Consider the following 17438-nt stretch of genomic DNA (forward strand, 5'->3'; position numbering starts at 1 on the left):
TGGTATTCCATAAATATATAGCAAATATGTATAATTTTTAAGTTTTTAGGTATCAATTAAAATTAAATCTAATGTAAATTTTAAAAATAGCTTGAATCCAGTCAAGGTTTCACATCAAAGAAATGTTTTAAATTACATTGTGAAGATGGAAACAGCAAAGTACAAACTTTGAGAAACTGAATAGGACAAATAATCCATAAATTACGGGGGGGGGGAGAAAAGTTACAGATTAACAGATATTTAAAAGACATATCAATTAATCACAATGTTTATAGGATTGCAAATTCAAGCCAGCCTCAGGAACCCAGTAAGATCCTTAACGGACAGACAGCCTAGATGTGGAATGAGAGATGTGCTTAGCCACAGGAAGCCAGTGGTTCAATCCCTATCACAAAAAAAGAAGAAAAAGAAGAAAAAAAAAAAAAAAAAAAGGCAAAATTTTGAAAAAGGTATAGTATTTGAGATAAGTAGAAGTTTGAACAATGACTATTTGTTATAAAGGTCTGTTGTTATGCTTCTGCTGCTATGATAGTAGTCTATATTTAAAAAGTATCTTTCGGGGCTGGGGAGATAGCTCAGTCGGTAGAGTGCTTGCCTTGCATGCACAAGGTCCTGGGTTCGATCCCCAGCACCGCATATCTTTTATATATACTTAATATTTATGAGTGAAATCATATATCTAGAATGTACTTCAAAAGATACAGAGGAGGGAAAAGTAGAAGGAACATGATCAGACAGGGATTGATGATTCTTTGGATTTGGGTGATTATGTACATGGGAATGGATTACACAATTCTGTATATATCCTAAACTCTCTACAACAAAAATGTCTTAAAGAACAGGATAAAATGGAAAAAAAAATCATGTCCTCAGCAAATAAAGACATATTTACATCTTTTTTCAAAAAAAGGAATAGGAAGAAAGATTTATTTATTTTTTATACCTAACGTTTTTATCATTCCATTGTACAGATAAGGAAATTAAAGATAGACTAAATGCACTGCCTAAAGTTAAAGTTAACTTTTTAAATAGACTTTATCTTTTAGAGTAATTTTAAACTCACAGCAAAATGGACAGAAGGTTAGATTTTCCATATGTCCCGTCCCCTCATCCACAAAGCCTTCTGTCAACATCCCTCACATTTGTTACAAATGAACCTACACTGACATTGCATTAATAAATCACAGCTAATGTGAGAGCCAGAGTCTCTAAAACTCATGCTTTTAATACTATATCACACTTTTTTGCCAAATTTTTCTCCATTATTTGTATCTTGCTTGGTGCTTTCTAAAAATGTTTCTTAGTTGTCAATGGACTATATTTATTTATTTATATGCAGTGCTGAGAATCAAACCCAGAGCCTCATACATGCTAGGCAAGCGCTCTTACCACTGAGCCACAACCCCAACCCTGCTTGGTACTTTTTGTACAATCTGACAAAAACCAGTATTTTGTTTCACGAATTAGCAATGAACAGAACTCTACAGTTACTAATAGAGGAAACACTGTCTTTTTTTTCTTTTTTTTTTTTTTTTGTAGTGCTGGGGATTGAACCCAGGGCATCGTGCTTGCAAGGCAAGTACTCTACCAACTGAGCTATCTCCCCAGCCCAGGAAACACTGTCAATACAAAGCATTATACTTCCAATGAAGTACATTTCAGTATTTAACAAAATACCTAGACTACCCACTAGAATTGAAAATGTAATTACAGAGAAATACAAGGCATTATGTGGTTTTTCTCTCTATCTCCAAATTCAGTAACTATAGGAAGAAATGTCAATTAATCAAACTAAATTTCAACTATAAAACCATGCAATTTCAAAGCATATGCCTGGTCTATGTTGTTCACAGACCTAACAAGCTAATATGTATTAGTTCTTAGTCTGAAGTAAATAACAGCTTAGAACAAATATTTTGATGAAAAATAAGCAGTAAATAAATCACATCCAACTACAGCCTATTAACAAATTATGAATTTGCCCTGGGAACTTTTGCTTTAGTATTCACAGAATATCTGTTTCAACAATTCTACTTCTAGGAATTTATCCAAAAGTAAGTACTGGACCAGGACACTAAAACTTATTTATGTGGTAGGATAATTACTAAAGTTTTATTCATAAGAAAAATCTGACAGCTGGGGATGTGGCTCAGTTGTTGAGTGCCCCTGAGTTAAATCCTGGGTACCCACCCCCCAAGAAAGAAAAAAAAAATCTGGAAAAAATCTAAACCACCATCAATGAGATTGATTAAATAATATATAGATAAAATTAAATAATGTTAGTAAAATAACTATATTGTTACATATATACAAATAATGATATTGGAAAATTTTTCATAATACATAACTGAGTAGAAAAAGCATTTTAGAAATAATATGATGATCGATGGATGTCTGGGGAGATATGCAAGAAAAAATTAATAATGGTTTTCTTTGAAGGACAGGATCATGTTATCTTCACTAAATCTTTTAGACTTTCCTGTGAACTGTTTGCTTTTTAAAATAATAAACATTATTTTATAATAAGAAGAATTATTTTTGTTTTAGAAAAATATATTGTCAGTCTTTAAATCTGACATAAAAATGCCTCTGGTTTAATACATTTTAAGCCCACAAGGTCAACTAGTAAACATTAGTAGAATCTTTAGTATGCTCCTACCTGCTAATTTCAAATTCCATTTATTCATTCAGTAAACCAGTTCAAACATATTGCACTCATTATCATACTCACATTTACTAGTCACTACAGCTAAATAATCTTGTACAATTTTTATCCTGTTGAGTTAAATTCCTCAAAAGGCAGTAAGGGGCCCAGTACGGTGGCACAGGCATGTCCATAATACCAGCAACTTAGGAGACTAAGGCAGAGGTTTGCAAGTTCGAAGCTAGTCTGGGTAAATTAGCAAGACCCTAAGCAACTTGGGAAGTATGGGAACAATTTTTTATTTTTAAATTTTTTGGGGGGGATGCATACCAGGGATTGAAACCAAGGTGTTTAACCACCGATCCACACTCCTGGTCCTTTCTATTTTGAGACAGAGTCTCAAATTGCTTTGGGTCTCGCTAAATTGCTGAGGCTGGCTTTGAATTAAGATCCTCCTGCTTCAGTCCTCCAATCTGCTGGGATTATAGGGGTGCACCTGGCTGGGTAAGAATTTTTAAAAAGGCATTTCCCCTCCTTGAAAATAAGAGAGGACATTATCTAAGTGACCCATTTTGCAATCCATTCTTTAACCATTTTGAAAATTCAGAGAAATACTACATATCTCTTGTATTAGAATATTTAGAAATCAATTATAATTTTTTAACTATTAGTAATGACTTAAATATAGTATTATGTACAACTACAATTATGAACATTTCCTTGTCTTCTGCATATGAAAAACCTAAAAATATTTCCCATCTATGTTATATAGATACCTTGATTTCACAAGAACTTGACAATTTGGAAATAATGTATAAAACAAATGGTTGAAGCTGGGCATGGTGGTGTACGCCTGTAATCCCAGCAGCTCAGGAGACTGAGGCAGGAGGATTGTGAGTTCGAAGTCAGCCTCAGCAACTTAGCAAGGCCAGAAGCAATTCAGCAAGATCCTGTCTCTAAATTAAAAAAAAAACAAAAACCCTGGGTTCGATCCCCAATACCAAAATAAATAAATAAATAAATGGTTGATATAACACAAAAAATTTCTTCCAGATTATTTTATTAAACTGACAAATGCACATAATTTTTATAATAAAACATTTTATAATATAACACTAATAAGAGAAAGCATTAGTTGTGTGACAAAGTTTTTCTGAATCTCAAGTCTTTTTTTTAAAGCAGTGGCTAGCCAAACAAAGTCATTAATATTAATATAGATAATGGCAGAAAACCACAAATTCCAAGTACAGAAAGGCTGTTCATGTATCCTAACAGAATAACCATTATGGTTGAAAAACCACAAACCATTCTTTCTCACATCTGTTTTGTTAATGAGCCAAGAATGAGGGTCTATTGAGTATCCTAGACAACTGAATTTGAAAGTAAAAATGTCTGGTAAATTCTGTTTATCCAAACATTCTGAGACTAAAGAGGTCTGGAAAAAGATACTGTTCTTAAATAAATTATCTTTTTAATTTTATCTTCCTGAAAACAACTATCATTTCAGCCTTTTTTCTCCTAGTTATTATTCATTTTATGTGTGGTAACGGGGAATGAATCCAGGGGCACTCTATCACTGAGCTACATCCTCAGCTCCACCTTACCCCTCCCCCGCTTTTTTTTTTTTTAATGTTTTTAGATGTTGATAGACCTTTATTTTATTCATTTATTTATATGTGGTGCTAAGAATCGAACCCAGTGTCTCACATGTGCTAGGCAAGTGCTCTACCACTGAGCCACAACCCCAGCCCTCCACTTTTTTTTTTTAATACCAGGGATTGAACTGGGTGGGGCAGGGGGTGGTGTTTAACCACTAAGCCACCCCCCAGCTCTTTTTTTTGTATTTTATTTAGAGACAGGGTCTCGCTGAGTTGCTTAGGTCCTCGCTAAATTTCTGAGTTTGGCTTTGAAATAGCAATCCTCCTGCCTCAGCCTCTTGAGCCACTGGGAACAGGTATGTGCCACCATGCCCAGTTATTTATTTTTTAAAATAGGGTCTCGCTAAGTTGGCCAGGTTAGCCTCAAATTCATGATCCTCCTGCCTCAGTCTTCAGAGCTGCTGGATGAGTTGGATAGGAATGCATCATCTCACCCAGCATAAACTACTCTTTAACATTCAGTTTTAAGTACTGTAAGAGATTTTTATTCACCTTTCAGGTAGAACCTTAAGTATTTTAATACAGAAATCAGGAAGTCCAAGATAGCGGACTAGAGGAAGGCTGCATTCCTTATCCCTCCATAACTTGGGATTCAAGCAGGGGAAATACTGTTTCTCTGTGAGGCAGTCATCACTGTCCACCAATCCTCTGCTGTTTACCCCATTGATATGTCATGATCACCTGCCATCTGCCAGCATATCGCCTGCCTTTTGAGTGTGAATTGCTCACTGACCACCACCTATCATCTGCCATTTCCCCATTTGCCACTTCTTACCTGCCCATCACCCGCCTTTTACCACTAAATGTTTACCCACCTATTGTCCACCATTAGCCTGCAGACAGTCCACAGACCTCCAGTAGATCAGCTGCTAACTGCAGTTCATAGTCACAGTACCCGCAGGTTCGGTTACATGCAGTCACCACCATTTTGGGACAACAGTCAGGACCTGCAAGTTTGCCAACGCAGCTACCACCATCTCAGGGCTTGGCCACCTCAGTCTGGGGACTCAGGCCAGGGCCTGGAGATATACTGGTGTACCTGCAAGTCTGATTGCACCTGAGGTCTTTCTGCATGGTGTGGTAGTGGCTGCCATCTGGCAGCCTCTTTGCAGAGTTGCTCCTTTGTGTGAGCAGATCCCTGGTGGTCTTTCTGCAAGTTGAAAGGGCAGTGAAATCTTGGGACTGCAAGGCAGAGCCTGGAAAAGCTGAAGACCAGGTCCACCAGATTGCAGCTGGGTTTGCATGGGCCGGTTCCCTGCAGGGAGCACAGGCTGAAGAAACTGGAGAAAACTTGGATCTCTCCAGCTCAGTGAGTCCTGAAGTGTGCAAGGTCAAAAGGGGCCAGCTACAGTGGGAAGACTGTAAGAGGGTGTGAGGGCATCTTGCTATCGGCTCACCTAACCAAGCGGTCAGGCAACCACTGCACCGGAGCTAACATCAAACTTCAGACAACCCCACCTATCAGCAGAGAAGGGAAGCTGAGAACATTTCTGAAAGCCACCAGAAGCAATCATTCAATTTTCCACTGAGTCTTTCTTCCTTTTTTTTCTTTTCTCGCCCTCTCTCACACCTCTACCATCTTCAAATTCAAATATTTTTCACGCAATGATTTATTGAGGAATAGGATGTCTGAATAGTATATAACAGTTTTGCTGTGTATTCTTATATTTTTGCTTTTTTTTAAAAAAGTCTGTACATTTTTTTCTCTCACCTACCTGTCTCCCTGGATTCTCTTTCTCACTTCTCTTATACTAACAGCCAACCTCATTTTAATTCCTCCCTTGCCCTTACTATAAATTTTTACCTCTATCTTTTCTCACTCTCCCTCAAAAAACATCACATTTTACACTACTTCCATTCCCTCATTGTTCATCATTTGAAATGGTAAAACCGTTTTAGCAAACTTACTGTTTATACTATAGACAATGACTGAACACTTCGTTTCTGTCTATTGTGACAAAAGTGTAAATGCCTTAATAGAAGTCATTTGGTTTAAGGGGGTATATCATTTGCATTGGGTGCTGTTAATATTGATCTCCCCCTTTAAGGTGAGGTACTGGAAGCCTTCAGGGGCACTATAAGACTACAGAGTAGAATCTGTACTGACTCAGCTTATACTGCTAGATGAGAAGACACACAAACAACATGAAAAAACAAGGGAACAAAGTGCCTCAAACCAAGATGTTCCAACAACAGAATCCATAGACAACACAGTAGAAGAAATGTCAGAGAAGGAGTTTAGAAGATACATAGATCGATATTCAAAAAGGATGGTATTGGAAAGAACAAACAGGAAGTGAAATATCACTTTAATAAAGAGGTAGAGATCATAAAAATGAATCAAGCAGAAATCCTCCAAATAAAGGAAACAATAAATCAAATTAAAAATTCAATGGAAAGTATCACCAACAGACTAGGCCACTTGGAAGATAGAACCTCAGACACTGAAGACAAAATATATACCCTTGAAAACAAGGTTGACCACACAGAGAAGATGGTAAAAAGCCATGAACAGAACTTCCAGGAAATATGGGATAACATGAAAAGACCAAATTCAAGATTTATCAGAATAGACAAAGGTGTGGAGATAAAACCAAAGGAATGCACAATCTTTTCAATGACATGATATCAGAAACTTCCCAAATCTAAACAATGAAACAGAAAATCAACTACGAGAGGCTTATAGAACCCCAAATGTACAAAATTACAGCAGACCCACACCAAGACACATTATAATGAGAATGACTAACATACAGAATAAATAGAATTTTAAAGGCTGCAAGAGAAAAAAAATTACATATTGGGGGAAACCAATTCAGATCTCAGCTGATTTCTCAACCCAGATCCTGAATGCCAGAAGGTCCTGGAATAACATATATCAAACTCTGAAAGAAAATGGATGCCAATTGAAAATTTTATATCCAGCAAAATTAAGCTCCAGATTTTAAGATGAAATAAAAACCTTCCATGATAAACAAAAGTTAAAAGAATTCACAACTAGAAAGCCTGCATTACAGAAAATTCTCAGTAAAATATTCCAAGAGGAGGAGATGGAAAAAAAAAAAAAAAAGTGAAAACCAGCAAAGGGAGGAACTACACTAAAGGAAAGACCAATCAAAGGAGAAACTGAGTCAAGTTAAAAACCAAAAATAAACCAAAATGACAAGGCATATAAATCATATCTCAATAATAACCCTGAATGTTAATGGACTAAACTCATCAATCAAAAGACATAGACTGGCAGATTGGATTTTAAACAAAGACCCAACAATATGCTGTCTTCAAGAGACTCACCTCCTAGGACAAGACATCCACAGAATGAAGGTGAAAGGTTGGAAAACAACATATCACTCACATGGACTACATAAACAAGCAGGGGTTTCCATCCTCATATCAGACAAAGTGAACTTCAAACCAAAGTTAGTCCAAAGGGATAAAGAAGGACATTTCATACAGCTGAAGGGAATCATATATCAAAAGATATAACAACGTTTATATGTCCCAAACAATGGAGCATCAACGTACATCAAACCAACCCTTCTCAATTTCAAGAACCAAACAGACCACAACACAATAATACAGGGTGACTTTAACACATCTCTCTCATGACTGGATAGATCTTCCAAACAAAAACTAAACAAAGAAACTATAGAATTAAATAATTCAATCAATGATTTAGACTTAACTAAGGACATAGAGTATTTCATCCATCATCAAGCGAATACACTTTCTTCTCAGAAGCACATGAATCCTTCTCTAAAACAGACCATATGTTATGGCATAAAGTAACTCTCAGCAAATGCAAAAAAAAAAAAAAAAAAGAAATACTACCCTGCATTCTATTAGATCAAAAAGGAATGAAAGGAATGAAATTAGAAATCAACAATAAAATAAAAAATGGAAGTTACTCCAACACCTGGAGACTTAATAGCATGCTACTGAACAATGAATGGATAAAAGAAGAAATCGAGGAGGAAATAAAAAAATGCTTAGAGGTAAATGAGAACACTGACAGAACATATCAAAATCTCTGGGAGGCTATGAAGGCACTGCTAAGAGGAAAGACAAATCATTGCATTGAGCTCATTTATTAAAATAATAAAAAGTCAACAAATACATGACCTAACATTACATCGCAAAGTCCTAGAGAAAGAAGAACAAATTAACACCAAAAACAGTAGAAGACAGGAAATAATTAAAATCAGAGCTGAAATCAATGAAATTTAAACAAAAGAAACTGAAAAAATTCCCCAAAAACTGGTTCTTTGAAAAAATCAATACAATTGATAAACCCCTAGCCACACTAGAGAACAAGAGAGAAAACCCAAATTACTAAAATATGTGATGAAAAAGGAAATATCACAATGGATACTACTGAAACATAGCACGTTAGAAACTATTTTGAAAATTTATATGCAAATAAAACAAAATCTTGAAGACATCAACAAATTTCTACAGACATATGATCTACCAAATGATGCAGGAGGACATACACAATTTAAACAGGTCAATTACAAGCAATGAAATAGAAGACACCATCAAAAGCCTACCAACCAAGAAAAGCCCAGGATCAGATAGATTCTCAGCCAAGTTCAACAAGACCTTCAAAGAATTAACACCAATACTGCTCAAAATTATTCCATGAAATAGAAAAGGAGGGAACCCTTCCAAACTCATTCTATGAGGCTAGTATTACCCTTATACAAAAACCAGACAAAGGCACATCAAGGAATGAAAACTTCAGACCAATATCCCTGATGAACATATTTACAAAAATTCTCAATAACATTTTGGCAAATCGCATACAAAACATATTAAAAAAATAGTGCACCATGATCAAGTGGGGTTCATCCCTGAAATGCAAGGTTGGTTCAACGTACGGAAATCAATAAACGTAATTCATCACATCAATAGACTTAAAGACAAGAATCATGTGATTATCTGAATAGATGCAGAAAAAGTATTTAACAAAATACAGCACTTTCTCAAGTTCAAAACACTAGAAAAACTAGGGCTAGTAGGAAAATACCTCAACATTGTAAAAGTTATCTATGCTAAGCCCATGGCCATAAACATTCTAAGTGGAAAAAAATTGAAAGCATTCCCTCTAAAAACTGGAACAAGACAGGGACGCCCTCTTTCACCACTTTTAGTCAACACTGTCCTTGAAACTCTAGCCAGCGCAATCAGATAAACAGAAGAAATTAAAGGGATACAAATAGGAAAAGAAGAACTCAAACTATCACTATTTGCTGACAACATGATTCTATATTTAGAAGATCAAAAAAAATTCCACCAGAAAACTTGTAGAACTCATAAATGAATTCAGCAAAGTAGCAGCATATAAAATCAATACCCATAAATCAAATGCATTTCTATATATAAGTGACAAATCCACTGCAAAAGAAATTAGGAAAACTACCCCATTCACAATAGCACCCCCCCCCCCCCGCAAAATAAAAGACTTGGGAATCAATCTAACAAAAAAGGTGAAAAAAACCTCCACAATGAAAACTACAAAACACTAAAGAAAGAAACTTTTGAAGAAGACCTTAGAAGATGAAAAGATTTCCCATGCTCTTGGAGAGGTAGAATTAATATTGTCAAAATAACCATCCTACCCAAAGTGCTATACAGACTCATGCAATTCCTACTAAAAATCCCAATGACATTCTTCATAGGAATAGAAAAAGCAATCACAAAATTCATTTGGAAAAATAAGAGACGTAGAATAGCCAAAGCAATACTTAGCAAGAAGAATAAAGCAGAAGGCATCACCATACCAGAACTTAGAGTCACAGTAACAAAAACAGCATGGTATTCGCACCAAAATAGACACATAGACCAATGGTACAGAATAGAAGACACAGAGACAATCCCACATAATACAGTTTTCTCATACTAGACAAAGGCACCAAAAACATTCACTGGAGAAAAGATAGCCTATTTAAAAAATGGTGCTAGGAAAATTGGAAATCCACAGGTCATGAAATTAAATTAAACCTCTATCTTTCACCCTGTACAAAACTCAACTCAAAGTGGATCAAAGACTTAGGCATTAGAACAGAGACCCTGTGCCTAATAGAAGAAAAAGTAGACCCAAATCTTCATTATTTTAGCTTAGGACCTGACTTCCTTAACAAGAAAATGCAAGAAGTAAAATTAAGATCAATAAATGGAATGGATTCAAACTAAAAAGCATCTTCTCAGCAAAGGAAACAATAACGTGAAGATAAAGTCTATAGAATGGGAAAAAATCTTTACCACACACACCTCAGATACAGCACTAATCTCCAGGATATACAAAGAACTCAAAAAACTAAACACCAGAAAAACAAATAACCCAATTAATAAATGGGCTAAGGAATTGAGCAGACACTTCACATAAGAAAATATAATCAATCAATAAACAATATTCATCTCTTGCAATTAGAGAAATGCAAATCAAAACTAAGATTTTATCTCACTCCAGTCAGAATGGCAATTATCAAGAATACAAGCAATAATAAGTGTTGGCAAGGATGTGGAGAAAAAGGTACACTTATACATTGTTGGTGGGACTGCTGATTGGTGCAACCACTTTGGAAAGCAGTATGGAGATTCCTAAGAAAACTTGGAATGGAACCACCATTTGACCCAGCTATCTCACTCCTCGGTTTATAAACAAAAGACTTAAATCAGCATATTACAGTGACACAGCCACATCACTGTTTATAGCAGCTGAATTTACAATAGTTAGACTATGGAATCAACTTAGATGCCTTTCAAGAGATGAATGGATAAAGAAAATATGGTACATATACACAATGGAATATTACTCAGTCTTAAAGAAGAATGAAATTAAGCATTTGCAGGTAAATGGATGGAACTACAGAATACCATGCTAACTGAAATAAGCAATCCCAAGAAACCAAAGGCTTAATGTTTTCTCTGATAAGCGGATGCTGATCCATAGTGGGGGGAGGGGTAGGAGAGAATGAAGGAATTTTGGATTATGCAGAGGGGAGGGGTGGAACGGTGGGAATGAGAAGGACAGTAGGATTATTACCCTATATACATGTATGAAAAAAATTTTATTTAAAAAAGTAACATTAAAAATAAAGTTTTGGACTGGGGAGATAGCTCAGTTGGTAGAGTGCTTGCCTCTCAAGCACAAGGCCCTGGGTTCAATCCCCAGCACTGCTAAAAAAAAAAAAAAAAAAAAAAAAAAAAAGTTTTATTGGAATACTAAAAATTAAAAAAGAATATAGAAATCGATTTGAAACTACATAGTTTCATTAAAGTAAAATAGTATTATTCAACCAGAATCCAACAGCCTAAGACAACTTGGCAAGAATTCTTCTCTAACCTAGCTTTTTTCCACATACAGGAGAGAGCTCTTCCAGGAAATACCCCTTTGTAGGACCCCAGGTATATTTTCATGCTGTCAGGTTAGGCTTATAGAACCAAACAATGCACTATTCCCAATGAAAACTACAAACAAATATGTATTAATTCTAAATTACCAAATTATTACATAAAATTCTCCCAAAGAGTAGAAGGAAGTACCATCCAGATGATCTTTTCATTCATTCTAACTGCTTTCCAAAATAACTACTCCTTACTTTAAAAAAAAAAAAAAAAAAAAAGGAATAGATTAGTTTGGAATTTGGTTTAAAAATGGTTCTAGCAGAGTGATGGAATCATGGACATTTTGAAAATGTCTTGTTAATCAAATTATATGTTCTTTTTTTCCTTTTCTTTAAGGTCTTTGTTTGAAAGAAAAAAATGTTTCTTATCTCCTTTTCAGTTTTCCCTCACAGCATTCCATCACTGACAGAAATTAAATTCTAAAACAAAAATCGAAATAATCTTGCACATTTCTGTAAGTCCCACTTTTAAACATATACGAAAGGAAAAAAGTTTTAATGGCCACTTCAGGGCAGCATAAGTGAAAATCTAAGCAAAAACCCAGTAGAAAAACCTTTACTGCTTTCAAAATTCATGCCAACCAAACAGCAGCAATTTGACATTTTTTCCTTCAATACAAAAGACTTCCAAAGTGATAAAGATTGTTTGTTTTAAGTACTATGCTAAGGGGCTGGGGATATGGCTTAGTGGTAGAGTGCTTGCCCAGCATGCACAAGGCCCCAGGTTCAATCCTGCAAAACAAGCAAACAAACAAAAAAATACTAAATCCTACATTGAGAACCTGATGGCATTATTTGCTTTAATATTCTGATTCCACAGCTTTAATCCTTCTCATGTAAACCTCATTCTTGGTTTAGTTTTAGCTTCTATACATGCAACATTGGCTCCTTTGAAACTTAATCCCAAATAACTTTAAAATTTTCATTATTAAAGAAATGCAGAGTTCCAAGACAACTATATTCAGAAATGGATTTAAAAGTTTAAGAAACGGTCTATTCACTTTTGCAGTACTGTATAAAACTACTATTAAACATGTCAAACCAATTTGCATATCACTAATTTATGATAAAAGTAAATGTTTTCTTTCTATTATTGAGTATAAATTCTTCCTAAACAATAGTCTGAGTACCTAAAAAATACAGACTAGAGTAGTACTGTTCTAAAAAATAGGTCTTCAGGAGATGTAGCATCCAAAAGAACATTTCTGGGCTGGGAACATAGTTCCTTGAGTAAGGCTCGGGGTTGATCCCCAGCACTGCAAAATAAACAATCTTATTTCATAAGATTTTTTTTCTGAGACTCTAGCCAAATGAAAAACCTAATAGAATTGGAGAGCCAAGATTCAATATTAAAATCCAATAGACTATTAGAGAACATCTAAAAATTTTTAAGTGTAAGTTTGTGTGTGTGTGTGTGTGTGTGAGAGAGAGAGAGAGAGAGAGAGAGAGTTGCACATTTTACTTTGCTTTCAACCTTACATTCAGCATGAAATGCAAATAGCATTATATATACAAATATATATATGGTCTCAGGAAGAAAAGAAAATTTTGTTTGTAATGGTGAAATCCTGAGTGAAATGACAGCTTATCTTTGTTATTAGACTAGGGTCAATCACACTAACTGCACTGAAGAAAGAAATTTACAATGAAAGATGGCCAAGTGTACAGTCTAATCTAATGATACTTCCCCCAATGTGATGACAGCTAAATGGATACATATTTTAGCAACAGAACACCTAAAAAAGAACAAGTAAAACTCATTTTCTGGCCATATTTAGCTAGTTGTAGTAGTTGACTAGGCGGTTTCATGTCATAAGTTTTTGTTTGTTTTGTTTGCAGTACTGGGGCTTGAACCCAGGACCTCAGGCAAGCTACGCAAGACCTCTATCACTAAGCTGCACTCCTGGCCCTTTAATAAAATTTTTGTTTTGATAAAGGGTCTTACTAAATTGCCCAAACTGGAACTTGCAATCCTCCTGCCTCAGCTGACAGAGCAGCTAGGATTACAGGCATGTGCTACTATGCTCAGTTCACAAGTATTTTCTAAGGTATTGCCCACATACTTGGGCATATGTTCATATGCCCAAAAATCTGAAGGATGAAAAGAAAAAAACCTTTAAAAACACTTTTTAAAATATCCTCCAAAGTTTTAGGATGATTAGTAAAACATTTAACTTTCATGTTTAGTTTTACAGGTTTGATGACAGGGCAGTTAAGTAAAATTTGCCTGTAGCTCCAAATCATCACATTTCCAGCACACTAAAAACAAAGAGTAAAAAAATGTAAATTAAAAAAAAAAAAGGGGCAACCATGTACAGTGGCTCATGCCTGTAATCCCAGTGAATGGGGAGGCTGAGGCAGGAGGATCACAAATCTGAGGACAGTCTCAGCAACTCAGGCAGTCCATTTCTCAAACTAAAAAATAAAAAGTACTGGTGTTGTGGCTGTGTGGTAGAAATGTGTCTAGAATGCCTAGAATGTGTGAGGCACTGGGTTCGACTTTCGGCACCACATAAAAATAAATAAAACAAAGGCATTGTGTCTATCTACAACCAAAAAGTTTTTTTTTTAAATAATAATAAAGAAGAGTCTAAAACTTCACAGACTAGACCAACGTTTGTTTCTAAGAAGATATAGTGAAGGCAAAAACTAGAGCACTAAAATGAGAAATGGTTGAAATTGAGTAGAGAAAATTCCATGTAATAAAACTTCTAAAAAAATCCACATTCATAATTTGAGTTCCCTTTTGTATCCAAGTGAAAATTACACTTCCTAATCTATTCAACAAAATTCTTATGTCACCTATTTCAAACGTAACCTCACCCACTATCTCAGTGTCTTTTTCTTTTATATAAGCTTTTCTTGTATTTAGGTATATCTCAAATTGGCAAAAAAGAGATGTGAAATTCTGGGACTTGTAATATCAGTGACAAAATACACCACTCCTCCCAATATTTTGAAAAGTATAAATGAATGACTGTTTGGATGAAGTGAACTTGCAAAGTTAACATACAATCATGATCATCTGGTAAGGAAATTGTTATGTAACACCTATTTTATGTCTCTTAATCAATTTCTCTAGGACCATAAACAGTATTTTTTCCTTTTTTCAAAGATCACTATTGTCCATGTTGCCATTTTTCCTCAAGATTGTCATTCCCCTTCTTCTCAAAGAGCAGTTTTCCTAAATTCCAAATTTCCAGAACTATGACAACTGCTTCTCTAGGAAATAGAGAATGGGAAACCAAACCAAACCAAACCATTGTCAGCAGACTGAGGATTCACCTTCTCATTATAAGCAGAGATCTAGGTTGACGTGACATTTCCAAGCTCCTCCGAAACTACACACCACACTACCACAGAGATCGGAAGAGAACTCGGGGACGAACGCAATGCCATTTTGCATCTGACGTCGCACTGACAGCTATTTCAAACTTAATCTCACCCGCTATCTCAGCGTCCTCGCCAGCAGTTTACGAGGTAGGTGAGCGACAAGGCCGGCCGGCCAGCTTCCAGGGGGCACACAACCCGGTTAAAGGACACGCACATCGTTACGCCTTCAACTGGAATAACAAAAGCTACAGCAAACCACGCTAGGATCCGGAAAAACCACTCCAGGGGGGAAAAAAAGTAACGACGCCCAGATAATCCCAAACTTAAGCCCTCCAGGCAACGTCCTCAACTCAGTGGCCCCTGGGGAGCTGCGGCGGGGCCGCGAGACCAGCGACGCCCGCACGACGCGCACCTGGGGCGGAGGGAGCGACGATGCTCAGGGGACAAGAGCGGGGTGACACCCTCACCTACAGGGTCCCGCAGCTCTGACTCACCTGCGGAGCCGATTTCCATTCATGGAGCTGGGGGGAGTGCTTGGGACGAGAACGGCGCCCGCCACAGGGGCGAGGAGGCGGCGAGGGGGCGACGCGGCGCGACGGGCGCCTCACTCGGCCCCAAGGCGGGGATGACGACGGCTTCCCCTCCGCGACCGCACTCTGAAAGCACTCGGCCGAAAGGGCCACGGTCGGGAGACAGCCCCGGACCAGGCGAGAGGAAGGAGAGGTGTGAGGCGAGGAGAGGAGAGCCCCGTCCGGAACTTGCGTCGCCCGTGGTCCCTGATGCTCCTGCCGCTCCCCACCACCGCGGGCCGCCGCCGAGCTCCCCGGGGCCGCCCCCGGAAGCCCGCCGGCGTCAGTTCCGCTGCCCGGCTCGCCCGGCGTCCGCGCCTCGCCTCTGGGCCCCGAGCCGTGCGGGAGCGACGTCGGTGCGGGTGCGGCCGGCGCGGAGGACGCCGGGGAGGTGTCAGGGAGCCGGCGCCGAGCCGGGGCGGAGCCGCGGGCGCGCGCGGCGGTGCCGGCCAGAGACAGCCCCGAGGGGTCGGCCTTCCCGCGCCGCCCGGGCGGGGGTGCCGCCGGCCAGCGGAGCCTACCTGAGCGGCAGCCTACCTGGCGCTGGCTGCCGGCGGAGGCGAGCTGCAGCCCGAGGCCGCGAGCCGAGACTCCCCCGGGTGGGCCACCTTGGAGCTGGGGAGTGACCACCGCGAGCGGTCTCTCCAGTTACGAAGCGTTGCTTTAGCAACACCGGGAAGGCGTGCACAACATCGTGTGAAAACAGATGATTAAGAAACAGGACATTACACAAACATCAGATGGAATGATTTCCACATTTCAAACTCTTTAATAGCGGCTCCTCATACTGAAAAACCCAAACTTCTTTCCAGGATGAAAATGTCTGGCGGAAAGGGGCCCCTTGCCGTTCTCCTCAAGAAAGATCCCTTCTCGTAACTGGTCAGCCTCCAATTCCCCCTCGGGCCAAGAGCTTCTCTTTGCCGACTTGGAGCCTCTGTTTTTGACTCCCTTGACCAGAAATCCCCTTCTCCCCCACTTCCCCTTACTCACCACCCTAAGTCCGGCAGCCCCTCCTTTTCAAACCTCCACCTAAGGCATCTTCGAAGAGCCATTTCTGGACCACCAGTCAATGGGGGTGCGCCCCTGCTATTATATTTCCTTGGTAACCCTTCTCCCAGTCTGTAGCTCGTTTAGTTGAGTACTTCATTGTATGTCCCCCTCTCCAGTAGAATGTAAGTTTTATAAGTAAACTAGGTCCAGCACATTGTCAGGCAAATAATAGATCCTTAAAAAAATATTTATTGCTCTAGTGAAAACTGATATTACTTTATGCAGGCTGAGCAAGGATTAATGATTTTTTCCCCGTGCCCCTAAGCATCAGTAACGTTTAAACTTTTTTTTTTTTTTTTTTTTTTTTTGTGGTACTGGGGATCGAACTCAGGGCCTTGTGCTTGCAAGGCAAGCACTCTACCAGCTGAGCTATCTCCCCAGCCACGTTTAAACTTTTTAAAAAATCAAAATTATTTCTGGAAAATGAGAAAAAGTACCCTAACTTTAGTGTGTGCATTACCTCCCCCCCGCCACACACACACAGAGTGAGATTTGGGGTTAGTCACTTGAATTGGGCTTCAGTTTTCTCATCTGAAAAATGTAAAGAATAGCATGTACCTTTCAAAGTTCTAAGGTTAGGGAATGTACATAAAGCAGGGAAACCCTTCCTTCAATGTTAATAACAAAAGTATTCACTATAGTTAAAATCTTAAAGCTCTTAATAGGTTGACCAACCATATAATAAATGCTGAATAACTGGAATGAACTAACCACATCTGACTTGGATTCTGCTTCACTTTATTCTTCCTTCACATCTCTACCCCTGAAAATATGC

At 38.1% G+C, this 17438-nt stretch overlaps 1 protein-coding gene across 5 annotated transcripts in view; it reads right to left on the reverse strand.

Annotated features, from left to right (window-relative positions):
• LOC124987301 (protein argonaute-3-like) overlaps positions 1–15936 on the reverse strand; it is a 74365-nt gene extending 58429 nt beyond the window's left edge. For all 5 annotated transcript variants that reach the window (XM_047556486.1, XM_047556477.1, XM_047556516.1 and 2 more), the window contains exon 1: positions 15539–15936. In XM_047556486.1, coding sequence (XP_047412442.1) covers positions 15539–15557 — 19 coding nt within the window. In that variant the 5' untranslated portion in view covers positions 15558–15936. The remainder of the gene's footprint in view (positions 1–15538) is intronic.
• Between the last annotated feature and the right edge of the window lie 1502 nt (positions 15937–17438).

The sequence above is a fragment of the Sciurus carolinensis genome, chromosome 1, assembly GCF_902686445.1.
Source record: "Sciurus carolinensis chromosome 1, mSciCar1.2, whole genome shotgun sequence".
Lineage (NCBI taxonomy): Eukaryota > Metazoa > Chordata > Mammalia > Rodentia > Sciuridae > Sciurus > Sciurus carolinensis.